Genomic DNA, 13447 nt, shown 5'->3' with positions numbered 1-13447 from the left:
AATCTTCCAATCCATGAACATGAAATGTTCCTCCTTTTATTTGGGTCTTCCTTGATTTCTTTTAGCAATGCATTCTAGTTCTCTGAATAAAGGCCCTTAATGACTTTGTTTAAGTTTACACCTAAATATTTTTTTTAGTCACTGTAGCAAATGAAAATTTTCCTCTGACATCTTTGCTTATTACTAGTGTATAGAAATATTACTTATTTTTTGTATTAATCTTGTATCTTACCACTCTGCTGAACCTGGTTACAAACTCAGTTTCTATTTATCTGTGAGTGTTTTAAACTCACCCTCATTTTTGAAAGACAATTTTGCTGGCTATAAGATACTTGACTGGTAGTTTTTCTCTTACAGTATCTTAAATATATCATACCACTGCCTCCTTGTCTCCACAGTTTCTGATTGGAAATCATGACAATCTTATTGCATATAATGAATTGCTTTTCTCTTGCTCTTCTCAGGATTCTCTCTTTATCTCTGGCATCTGACATTCTGAATAGTATGTGTTTCTGAATAGGTCTATTTGGATTTATTCAGATTGGAGTACATTATGCTTCTTGGACATGGATATCTAAGTCCTTCAGTAAAGTAGGGGACTTTTCTTCCATTATTTCCTCAATCCTTCTGCCCCTTCTCCTTTCCCTTTTCCTTCTGGGACATCCATGGCACATATGTTTACACATCTCTTGCCATCATTTAGTTCCCTGAGACTGTGTTCAACTTTTTCCACTCTTTTCTTTATTTGTTCTTTTGTGTATTCTCTTTTGGAGGTTATGTCTTTAAGCTCACTGATCCTGTCTTCTGCCTCTTCAAATCTGCTATTATATGCCTCCAGTGTACATTTTTTAAAAGATTTATTTATTCCCCCCCAGCCACTTGCTTCCTGTCTGCTCTCTGTGTCCATTCGCTGTGCATTCTTCTGTGTCTGCTTGTCTGCCTTTGTTGCATCATCTTGCTGTGCCAGCTCTCAGTGGTCATGGGCTTCAGCTCTCCATGGGTACAGACCAGCTTGCCTTCACAAAGGTTTGCTTCCCAGGGCCTCCTATATGGTAGATGCAAGCCCAATCAGTTGAGCTACATCTGCTTCCCCCTCCAGTGTGTTTTCAATTTCATTTATTGTGTTTGCATTCCCATAACATCTGCTACTTAGCTATGTATGCTTTCAAATTTTTCTTTGTGCTCTCCCAGTGTCTTCTCAATATGCTTAATCTCTTTAGCCATGACATTGAATTTATTAAGAAGTTTTGTTTGAACATCTGTGATTAGTTGTCTCAAATCTTTTATGTCATCAAGAGGTTTAGTTTGTTCCTTCGACTGGTCCATCTCTTCCCTGTTTCTTGGTAGGAATTGTAATATTTTTGTTGGTACCTGATTTACTTGATATATTTATTCTGAGTTCAGTTACTCTCTTTGGTCTAGGACTTTCTAACTGATTGGCTTTGTGTATAGCCTCTCTTTGATACTTGGTTCAATCTTTTTTAAAATTTTTAATTTTTTTAAAGTTATTTTTTAACTTTATAGTGGGTCATATTTATTCAATGTGAATTTTTCAACTCTTTTTCATTTCTTCTTGCCCTTTCTCTCTTGATGGTGGTAGAATAGGCGCCAAGGCTGCAGTTGTTACAGTAAGCCATGGAGGCTGAAGCTGCAGTGTTGCCCCAGCAACTGATGACGCTTTCCCACCTTTTTCTTCTGCCAAGCATAGGGATGGTTCCACTACCATGTTCACTAACCCAAGTCATGAAGGCCATAATCATCTGTAGTTGATTGCAGAGACTGATGAAGCTTCATGCCCCTTCCTCCCCTGCCTGGGGTGGGGTGGAGGTGCAGGTGTGGACAGCAAACTGAGCTATTCTGGTTAAAACTGACTGCAATATTATAGGTAGACTGATGACATAAGTCCCCCTTCTCCTCTGTCAGAGGTGGGGATGGAGCCATCAATGTGTGCAACAATCTTATCCATGTGGGCTAAAAGTGGCTGCAGTTTCCCAAAGGGTGAGGGAGCACTGTCTCTCCTCCTGCTCTGTCAGAGTCAGGGATGAGCCACAGGTGTGTCCAACAGTCTAGTATGTACAGGCTAAGGCAGCTATATTTGCCTGGAGAGGTTGAGGGAGCATTGTCCCTACCCCAACCCTGTCAGGGGTGGGGATGTAGCCACTGGTGTGCCCAACAATGTAGTCCATGCAGGCTTAAAGCAGCTGTGTTTGCCTGGAGTAGTTGAGGAAACACTGCTCCCCCTCCTGTCTTTGGGAGCTGGAATGTAGCCATAGACTTGCCCAACAATGTAGTCCATGTAGGCTGAAAGTGGTTGCAGTTTCCTGGAGAGGCTGAAGGAGCACTGTCCCTTCTTCTGTCCTATCAGAGGCTGGGATGGAGCCACTGGTGTGCCCAACAATCTACTCTGTGCAGGCCAAAAGTGGCTACAGTCACCCAGAGAGGCTGGTGCAGGTCCCCACAGCCCCTTCCCTGCTGGAGGCAGGGCTGGAGCACAGACTGGGGCAGCAATCTGACCTGGGAGGAAACAAGCCAGTCCTTATCCTCACTGTGATTTTCAATCAGCCCCACTTCCCCTCATGCCAGGGGTGGAGTTAAAATGGAGGCTACTGGCCTCTTTCTAACTTGAACAGGTTCAAACTTCAGCACTTAGTTCAAACTTTAGTACTTTGTATTGGCCTTCAGTCAGCTGAATTTACTAATTAGTAGCTGAAATCAGTGCTCAACCAGCTCCCCCATTTTGGGGATATGGGGCTTCCAACTTCAGACTCTGTGGCATAGAGTGCTCTACTCATGAATTCTGGTCTTCTGGGCCCTCCAAACAAGTGGTTTGGATAGTTCTCCTTGATTCCTTTTTATTTTTTTAGCATTTTAAACTTCTTTATTATATGCCTTTTTTTCTTATTTTCTTTTAAATGTTACATTAAAAAAATATGAGGTCCCCATATATCCCCCATCCCCCCTACCCCACTCCTCCCACATCAACAACCTCTTCAATCATCATGGCACATTCACCGCATCTGACGAATACATTTTGGAGCACTGCTGCACCACAAAGGCAGTGGTCTACATTGTAATCTACACTCTCCCCCATTCCAGTCAGTGGGTCATGGCAGGATACACAATGTCCAGCATCTGTCCCTGCAGCACCACCCAGGACAACTCCAAATCCTGAAAATGCACCCACATGATATCTCTTCTTCCCTCTCCCTACCATCAGCAGCTACTGTGGTCACTTTCTCCACAACTATATTACAATTTCTTCTCTTACTAATCACAACAGTTCCCCAGCAGAACACCGGTAAGTCCACTCTAATCTATACTCTATTCCTCCATCTTGTGGACCCTGGGATTGTTAAGTCCAGTCCCCCTCTACATCAAGAGGGGGCTTAGATTCCACATGGATGATGGATGCAATTCTCCTACTTGCGGTTGTAGGCACCCTTGGCTCCCTGGTGTGGTGGTTGATCTTCTTCACCTCCCTGTTAGCTGTCTGCCTGACTACTAACTGCAGTGTAGGATAAGCTTACTCTTGGAGCTCCCTACTCTGCCTCCATCTTGTCCTTTCCTCTGTCATTATTTCTTGGAAATTCCTTCTGTCCCTGTTTTAGTTTGCTAAAGGCTGCCAAGGCAATATACCAGAAGTGGGTTGGTTTTTAAAATGGGGGTTTATTAACTTATAAGTTTACAGCTCCAAGACTCTGAAAGTGTCCAAATCAAGACATCATCAGGAGATGCTTTCTCCACAAGCTGTAGCTGTGGGCAATCAGGGACTTGGTAGCTTCCACTCATCTCAACCCTCACCTCCAGGCCTCTTTGTTTTCAGCTTCTGTGTTCCCTTGATCTCTGCTTCTGGGTATTTCTCTCTGTTTCTGCAGCCTCCTCTCTCCTGTTTATTATGTACTTCAGCAAGAGAACCAAGACCCACCGTGGGCTACACCCCACTGAAACAGTCAAATCAAATGGCCCTCAGTTGAACCCAATCCAATCAAAGGGTCTCACATCCATAGGAATGGACCAATTTAAGAACACAATTTTCTGGGTTCCACAAAAGACTCACACTACCACAGTCCCTTTCTCTCTTTCTTCTCCTTCTGGGACTTCCATACTACATATATTTGTATGCTTGATGGTTTCGCAGAGGTCTCTTAGGCTATTTTCACTTTTTATAATTTTTTTTTTCTTTCTGCCCCTCATCCTGACTCATTTCAAGTGTCTTGTCTTTCAGTTCACTGATTCTTTCTTCTGCCAGCTCCAGTCTGCTCTTGAAACCTTCCTGGGAATTTTTCATTTCAGTCGTATTCTACAACTCCAATAGTTCTGTTTGGCTCCTTTTTAAAATTTCTATCTCTTTACTAAGATTTTCATATTGCTGATCCGTTGTTTTATAATACCTTTTAGTTTTTTCTCTGTATTTTTCTTTTTCCCATTGAGCATTTTAAAAATAATTTTTAAAAGGCTTTGCTCATATGTCTACATTCTGGTCATCTTCATTGGTGTTTTCTGGACTTTTATCCTCTTTCTTTGGATACGTCATTTCCTGTTTCTTTTTGGTTTTGTCTTGTACACTTTTGTTGCATGCTGTGTATCTTAATATTTTAACATTTTAACTCTGGGGTATATTCCCTGAGATGTCTGTTCTTCATTTTGTAACCAGCTAATTATAAGAGATTTTCTTGGGCTTCAGCCACCTTTCAGGTTGGTCTGTCCAAGGTAAATACAGTGTCTAGGGCTTTCCCTGTCTTTCTTGGCCTATGTCTCATCCCGGGCTTTTGCTTGTTGGTTGTTTTAGGATTCCCCTGTTTACAGGACTTTGATTGTCACTTGTTTCCCATAAGACAGTCTTTCTTCTCCTAAGTGTTTGAAGTCAGCAAGCTTTTGCCCCAGACTGTCTGCCGCTATAGTTTATTATACTTTTTTTGTTATCTCAATTTGCCATCAAGGCAAATTCAGGGAGAGGTAGGAATGGCACACCATAGGGGACTTTCCCAGATGAAACAGGTCCAGGGACCCATGAAGGGGGCACAGACCAGTTCCAAAGTGCCCTGAAGAGGCTCCCCAAAGCTGAGTTTTCTTGGCCTGCCCCAGCAAATGCAGCCCTTCAACTGACTGTCCCTCACACAGTCTTGAGGAAGTATAGCATCTTTAAGTCTTCTTTGCCAAGGCCTGTGTCCAGGTGGGTTGAAACAATGGTGGTCCTCAAAGCCAGGACCCAAACAATCCAAATTTGCTAACCAAAAGCAATGGGGCTCAAGTAGTTGAGTGCCTGCCTCCCACATGGAACGTCCTAGGTTCGGTTCCCTATGCCTTCTAAAGAAAACAAATGAACAAGGAGCAAACAACAAGCAGACATCAAGCAGAAACAATAAGCAGACGGCAAGCAAAGAACAAAAACAAAAACAAAAACCCAAGAGCAGACAATAAGAAAAAGCAATGAGCAGACAAGCAAAAACAAGCAGGGAGTGCATATGGCTCAAGCAGTTGAGTGCCCACCTCCTACATAGCAGATCCCAGGTTTGGTTCCTAATGCCTCTTAAAAGAAAAAAACAAAACAAAACAGACAATGACCAGACAATAAGTAAAAACAAGTAGCATATGAGTGCAAACAACAAACAGAAACCAAGAGCAAAAACGATGAGCCAACAGATGAGGGAATCATGGGGTGTAGGGGCAGGGAAGGCTGCGATTAGCCATCAGCCACGCCCACCCCTGGTCTTGGGAAAGAGGATTTTGGCATCCCTTTCTGAAATGAATGAGTTAGCCAGGAGCTGGACCTCACAGCGGCCTGCTGGAAAGTGGGACTTAAGTTTCAGTAGCCACTGTGCACAGAGAGCAACTTACTGTTCTTTACCATAATTTATCACCTTCTTCCTCCTGCTCTTCCTTGGATGCTGTACAGTGTTCCTCCGGCCTCCAGAATTTCAAAATAGTTGTTTCAGACCGTATTTGTCTACTTAACAGTTGTTCTGGTGGAAAGACTAAATCCTGGGGCTCCCTAGTCCATCATCTTCCCACAATCCTCCTGCAATTTTAGTGTAAGTAAACAGAATACTTGGAGTAAATTAAACAATAACTTTCAGACCATATCTTTATTCCATTTAATCTTTGTTCCTCATAATGACCTTCTATATTACTGGGTTTTTTCATTATTTCTTTTTTTTTCCTTCATTATTTTCTTTTATTTTTTTTCTTTTGTTTGCATTATTTCTGGTAAAAAAAAATTTCATTGTTATTGTATAGTCAAATACTACCAATTAATTTTGTAGAGTTCAGCAGGACATTGGAATGTTATGTAGGATATGGGACAGTTCACTGTGTGATAGGGCAAAGAATGGCATCCCCCCCAACAATTTTTAACAAGCAAAAATGCATGAATTTTCAAAATACCTCTAGGACTCAGTGTCATCTCTGCTGGAAACCCTCCTTTAGATCTATAAAACCATGCCTGAAGACAGTACTAGTCCAGAGTGCTTGTGGATCCTTAGGGGTAAAAGGGTAGTGTGTCATAGCTGGACAACTCCTAAGGCCATCCTAAAATCCAGTGAAGACAAGCCAGTGTCCGTCTCTAGAACAAAGGTAAAGAGGGTTTTCTTGTGTGAGAAGTGGGGTTCTCATGAACTGGCTGAATAGTATCTTCGGTAATACTAACCTCTTGTATTGTCCCTTCCAAGTACCAAACACTGAATCATTTTAACCCTTAGTTATGCCTCTCAACAATCCTATCGAGGAATTATTATTCCCAATTTAGTGATGAGGAAACTGAGGCTTGTAAGTTTGAGTATCCAATATTTTTTTTTAAACTTTTAAGCACTTCTATGACTCTGTTATACTCTTATGGCTCCACCCAAAGCCTCTGGCTCCTTTCAAGATCTGAGTGTCCGGGTAGGGGTAGGGATTGAAAAAGGAGTTGAAAGGACAACCTGATCGAAGTTTAAGGAAAAGGAAAAATGAATCCGAGGGGGTCCAAATTTAGAATCATCTATCCTCTTCAACCTACTCCATCCCCTCAAATGCCTCATTTACCAAGAGAGCCCACCACAAACGCAACCACTGAAGGGACTGCATTTTCCTGCTTCCTTGAGCCGATCCTCCCGCGCTTGGGGCATTCCGAATCCCCCGTCCCCACCCCGCGCCCCCCGCCTCCACAGCATCGCCTTCCCTGCTTTCCCCTAGCCATTTCCAAAGCTCTTCAGTCCAACCCATCACCCCAGCATCCCCTAGAGCCGCGGCTCCAGCAATCCCTCTACCCCTCCAGCTGCTGCAGGTACATCCCCGCCAGCAAAACGCGGGTTCACCCCCCGCTCGCCCGCAGCGCAGTCTGGGCCGCTCCCCGCCCCCTCCCCTGCTGCGCAGGCGCGCTCTGGGCCCGCCCCCTCGGGGAGAGTCTGCTGCTCGCCTACCCGGCTGTCCAGGTTGCCTTGGCAACGCGGTACACAGCGCTTGCTCGAGCTGCTCGTGCGCCATGTGCTTCGGCAAGGCTGGTGAGGAGGGCTGTGGCCGAGGACCCTCGAGTAGCGGGGTAGGGGAAAGGGGAAGGACCAGGACAGGGGGAAACGCAGTTCGCTTTCCCTCCGCGGGGGTCGGTCTGGCTCCTGTTAGCGGCGCCTGTGGGTCCAGGCCCAGCCCCCGCGTCCCCAGCTCACGTGACCGAGGTGCCTTCCTTCACACGGAGTTTCTCCTCTCGCTTGGTCTTCAGAGACGCTGATCGACTGTCCTTTTGGAACATGTCAACAGAGGAAACTCTTCCCTAACTACCGTCCCACAAGCTTACTGGGGAACAAGTTTCTACCTCTTAGGGGAGCTCCCAACAGAGGGCCTGGATGTTACATAACGGAAGATGTGAGTATTCATCTCCCTTTTGTTGGGTCCCAGTTCCCGGGCTGCCGAAGGATACCCAGGAAAACTCTACGGGATTTGTGATCCTTTCATCTTCAGGCACCCACGTGAGAAGGTACCCTGGACACCTGTAACCCGTTTTTGGGGCCAGTGCCAGAGATCGAGAGACCATTGCCTCTCCCTTGCCACCCCCACCAAACACAAGCCTTTGCCTCGTATAGTTCCCACCCCATGCCCATGGCCAAAGGCTTGGGAGCCAATGCCACTTACCCTCCCCTTAGTCCAAATCCGGGCTGTTGATATGCACACCGGTAATTTTATAAATAACAAAATAATCAGGCAGTATTAGCCAAACGGGTGCTGATGCAAAATACCAGAAATTGGTTGGTATTTATTTGGGGTAGGAATTTACAGATACCAGGCCATAGAGATAAGTTACTGCCCTCACCAAGGTCTATTTGGATTAAGATGGCTGCCCACGTCTGCGGGGGTTCAGGCTTCCTGGGTTCCTGTGTCCCGGGGGCTTGCTTTACTCTGGCTTCAAGGTTCTTTTCTTCCTGGGGCTGGCTTCTCTTTCCTCTGCGTGCTGACTTCCCAGGGCTCCAGTTTAAGACTTCAGCATCAAACTCCAAAATCAAAACCCCAACATTAAAAGCCCCAACTCTTCTTTTCTATGGCTTTTATCTGTGAGTTCCCACCCACCAAGGGGTGGGAGTCAACTCCCTGATCATATCTCAATCACACCCAGGTACAGATCAGATTACAAGCATAAACCAATATTTCTTTTTGGAATTCATCAATTTTATCAAACTGCTACAGGCGGCAGTTGCACTAAAGCAAGTTCTGCACTGTCGGATTCAGAGGACAGGACTCAGTGGTACAAAGCGTCAGACGTAGAAATGTCATTTACTCTGCCTATCCAGCCCCATTTGCCAAATTACCTGTGTCACTTAGGTAATTCTTTATGGTGCTCGGGTTTTGACCCTGAAGGAGTCAAGACAAGGAAGAAAGAGTAATTTCTTATAGAGAAGGTTCAGCTAGAAACATCCAAGTTCCACTAACAGTCTCTGACTATGTGTTTTTTCTTTCTTTCTTTCAATGTATGTCATCCAAAGAAGTATGGCATGATGTACAACCTCGCTAAGATCCCAACCAGTAAAAAAGGATATGCTTTTGGAGCCAGAACAGCCACAAGGTTTAAGTCAATCAACAAGGTTAGAAATGGCTGCATGTGCTTGAATTTTAGTGTGGTTCGTGTTGCTGCATGTAGCTGATGGAGAACAAAGGGCTGAGAGCAGGAAGGTACCTGAAAATATATGCCTGGAAGTTCAAGAAAAGGAGGCACTTAGGCCAAAGCAATTAAAGAAGAAACCTATCTGAAAGTGTAGTAGCATTGCAGATGTGTGTATGAGTGTCTGGGGAGAGTGGAAAATGATTCATGGAAATAGACCCAGCATAGGGCTTTAGTGCTGAGGTTGAAACACTAGAAGCTGTGTTTCTGTACATCAAATTGTCCTGTCAGTTAAAAAACAAATCCCAACTTTTCCACCTTTTTGTGAGTTGATCTCAAGCCGAAACTCCTCTTCAAGTCTAAAGGAGCCTAATGTGTTGCTGGACATTTTCCTGAAACTTCAAGCTCAAGGAGTAGAGGTGCAAGAGTGCTGACTCTACAAATCTGAGTAGAGTGATGAGGGTAGTAGCTACAACTAGTTTCCTTTTCATACTAAGTATTATATATCTTAAGGTAGCTGAACTGTAACCATATCTTGGTTTTCTCCCTACCGTAGGCCTATTTCTGTAGCCTTGAGGTGGCTATGAACAGCAAGAGGATGAGTCTGCTTTTTCCTTGTGGAAGGCTTTATGTGTGTGTGTATACATAGACACATCACCCCCTAATGTGATATTGTTCCTTTTTTTCGAAACAGGATATAACACCTTATACAGGCATGTACCAGAAAATAAAGCCAACAGAGGAAAAACACATAAAATCTTTTGCTCCATTTAATGTCTTGATTCCTCGATTTGGGAAATACACAAAGGACACTTATCCTGGGTATGTCTCCTCTTTTCTGGTGCAATTCTATAAAACGAAGGAAGGAAAAGAAAGTAGATAAAAGGGGCTATATTCAAACCATCCTAGCTAAATAAGAAACCACCTCATCTTTAGAGATTTACCCTCTTTGCTCCCAGACATCTACCATTGTAGAATTATAGAATCCTACTCTTTCATTCAATAAATATTTATTAATGTATAGGCTTTTTGGCAGGTTAGAGATTTAGCAATAAACCCATCACCCAAGATTCCTGATTTCCTGGAGCTTACATTCTAGAGTACAGACAAGTGAGAAACAAATAAACAAGAAAATATCAATGATAGTAAGTAGAATGACCATGTAATTTATTAGCCCAACTAGGATACTTCTCAGAATTAAAGGGGGCCTTATTAATAATTATGCGAGGAAAGTGAATATGGTTCAAGCAGTTGAATGCTTGCTTCCCACATGGGAGGTCCCAAGTTTGGTTTCCAGTGCCTCCTAGAAATAAAAAAAACAAATAACAAGCAAACAAATGAAAAAACAAACTCAGGGGAGCCAATGTAGCTCAGTGGTTGAGAGCCAGCTTCCTATATACAATATCCTGGGTTCAATCCCTAGTCCTGATACCTCAGAAAGAAAAAATAAATGCCAGGTGATAGGACTATTATGGGCAAACCAGGAAGTATGATGACCTGGGGATGTGCTATAAAGAAAATAAAAACAGGATGATGATAAAATAGAGAGTGACGGGCTGAAGACTACTTTAGAGAGAGCTCTCAAGAAAGATGTCTTTTCAACTCAGACCAGCAGAATATCTCAGCCTACATGTAATATCAGGTGTTAAAAATGCTTTTTGACCTTGAATAAAAGGGGGAAATGGAAAGGACAAATGAGCTTATATGGCTATGAGTCTCCAAAAAAGAGTCGGGAGGTCATCAGAGACGTCGCTCTTACGCACGCCTTGGCAGGGTCCCAGAGACAGCCAGAGTGGATACAAGCCCTGGTATTTGATTCTTCTGAGGACTACAGAGACCCACAGGTTCTATGGTCATGGCAGATGGAGTTCAGTGCCATGTCAGTTGGCCCTACTTTGGAATTTGTGTTCCTGAGTGTGATGGAGTTGAACTCAGATGTGATCTTTGTTCACAAGCTTCTCCTGTTACTTTTACTGGACCTGTGGTTGGCACTGGGGTTTGGTGTATGCTCAGGAGACCTGACTCTCTGAACTGTCCATGTGATAGCCAGGCCCTGAGCCTCAACAGACCTATAATTCCTACCCTCTGGTTTATTGGATTTACCCCAGACAGCTAACAGGGAGGTGAAGAAGGTCAGCCACCACACCACGGAGCCAAGAGTGCCTACAACTGCAAGCAGGAGAATTGCATCCATCATCCACATGAAATCTAAGCCCCCTCTCGATATAGAGGTGGAGTGGACATAACCATCCCAGGGTCGACAGGATGGAGGAATAGAGTGTGGATTAGAGTAGACTTACTGATATCCTATTCTTTAACTAGTGTGATTAGTAATAGAAGAAAATGTAGCATTGATGTGGAGAAAGTGGCCACAGTAGCTGCTGAGGGTAGGGAGAGGGAAGAAGTGATATGAGGAGGGCCATTTTCAGGACTTGGAGTTGTCCTGGGTGCTACTGCAGGGACAGTTGCTGGGCGTTGTATATCCTGCCATGGCCCCCTGGGTGGACTGGGAGAGAGTGTAAACTACAATGTAAACCACTATCCATGTGGTGCAGCAGTATCCAAAATGCATTCACCAAATGCAGTGAATGTGCCATGATGATGAAAGAGGTTGTTGATGTGGGAGGAGTGGTGAAGGGGGTGGGAGCTATTTGGGAAATTCATATTTTTTTAATGTAACATGTAAAAAAATTAAAAAAGATTCTTTAAAAAAAAAAAAGATATCTTTGAGGAAATGACATTTGATCAGAGATTTGAATGAAAAGGATGACCCAGCCTTAGGAAGACATGGGGATAGAGCTTTCCAAGCAGAAGGAGCAGCAAATGCAAGGGCCTGAGTTGGGAAGATATGTGGAATTAGGAAGAAAAGTATGGCTAGAGTACAGTGAGCAAGGGGGAAATGAGGTCAAAGAGGCAAGCCGAGGTAGATTAGGTAAGTCTTGTATGCCAAGGAGATTATAAGTGTCGGGATTTATGGACAAGCAAGGCAAAGGGTCAAGGCTTTTCTTTTGCTGGCAAGAAATCCAAGGATCAGAGTGAATATAATTTTCTAAAGGTTGCATTATGGAAATGGTAGTGTTGAATCTTGTTGCTCATGTCCACTCTAGGTATTATTTCCTGTGCAGTAAATAGTCCACAACAAAAGACAGTTTTGTGAACAAAGACAATTTCAGAATAATCTCTTTGTCAAGAAAATTTAACTGGTTCTGCTTTTCCATCCCATGAGGAACTTTTTTTTTTTTAGGTATTGGGGGGTGGGGATTGAATCCAGGACCTCGTATGTGGGAAGCCAGTACTCAACCACTGAGCCACAGCAGCTTCCTTGTGTAGGTTTTCTCTTTTGTTTTGCTTGTTGGTTCTTCTTTCAAAAGGTACCAGGAACTGAACCCGGGACCTCCCGGGAGAAGGTAGGAGCTCAACAGCTTGAGCCACATCTGTTCTCCCCTAGAGGAACGTTTTATTGCTGATAAATTAAGCAATCACTGCTCTTTTATCCCCAATTTCAAATCATGGACAGTACTATAATTCATCACTGTCCTAGGTCTCTTTCTTCACCACCCACCACTTCTGGGATCTTCTGGTCTCTCAGCTAAGTATACTGAATTGTTAAACTAGGGCCGATTTTACCCTAGCTCGATATCCAAGATAAGATCATCTTTAGCACCAGCACCTAATTAGAAACAGTCTATCAGGCAAAGGAACCCCATGCTTGTCCAGCATGAAAAAGCTCATCAGTTTGTCGCCCTTTCCCATGGTACTGATGGAGTTCGTGGATGGTCACTAACTCATTAGACACCATGTTTGGCATTTTTCTTTCTAGTCCTGGCACATACAACCCAGAAATAAACCCACCACGGAAAGTCGTTTGGCCAATGAAATTTGGATCTCCAGACTGGGCTCAGGTTCCATGTCTACAGAAAAGAACCCTAAAAGCGGAGGTAATGATAGTGGGCACTTGTTGAGTACTTTATTTAGTTCTTTCACACATATCAAAGGATCTTAACCAGGAATCTGTGGATGAGCCTCAGGAAGTCCTGACCCCCCCTAAAATTAATTGCACAGTTTTGTGTGTATATGTATAAGGGAATTTTTTGGGAGAGTTAAACATATAATTAGAAAAAAGTGTGTATGACCTAACAAAGGTCATTTTTTTCTTACTTGACCCTCAATCTTCTGTAGTAGATATAAGAGAATTATGCCTATCTCATAGAGGAGGAAACTGAGGCTCAGGTGGATTCAGTGACTTTTGCAGGTTGCACAGCTCGAATCCAGAACTTGTAACATCTATTCAAGTGCTCTTTCCACCATAACACATGAATATTTGATAATGAGGGAGTTACAGTGTATTCTTGTTAAGAGCATGGCTTCTGGTGGCAGGATGCC

At 43.6% G+C, this 13447-nt stretch overlaps 1 protein-coding gene across 3 annotated transcripts in view; it reads left to right on the top strand.

Annotated features, from left to right (window-relative positions):
- CIMAP3 (ciliary microtubule associated protein 3) overlaps nucleotides 1-13447 on the top strand; it is a 31209-nt gene that overhangs the window by 16929 nt on the left and 833 nt on the right. The window contains exons 1-5 of one of the 3 annotated variants that reach the window (XM_004473050.4): nucleotides 7355-7478; nucleotides 7694-7836; nucleotides 8952-9047; nucleotides 9759-9886; nucleotides 12885-13002. In XM_004473050.4, coding sequence (XP_004473107.1) covers nucleotides 7460-7478; nucleotides 7694-7836; nucleotides 8952-9047; nucleotides 9759-9886; nucleotides 12885-13002 — 504 coding nt within the window. In that variant the 5' untranslated portion in view covers nucleotides 7355-7459. Of the gene's footprint in view, nucleotides 1-7354; nucleotides 7479-7693; nucleotides 7837-8951; nucleotides 9048-9758; nucleotides 9887-12884; nucleotides 13003-13447 lie in introns of those variants that run through there. The other 2 variants (XM_058303052.1, XM_058303053.1) reach the window with 2 other exon arrangements.

This window comes from Dasypus novemcinctus, chromosome 9, assembly GCF_030445035.2.
Source record: "Dasypus novemcinctus isolate mDasNov1 chromosome 9, mDasNov1.1.hap2, whole genome shotgun sequence".
Lineage (NCBI taxonomy): Eukaryota > Metazoa > Chordata > Mammalia > Cingulata > Dasypodidae > Dasypus > Dasypus novemcinctus.
Note: the sequence above shows the minus strand (reverse complement) of the source record. Positions and strands in the feature narration are given on the sequence as shown.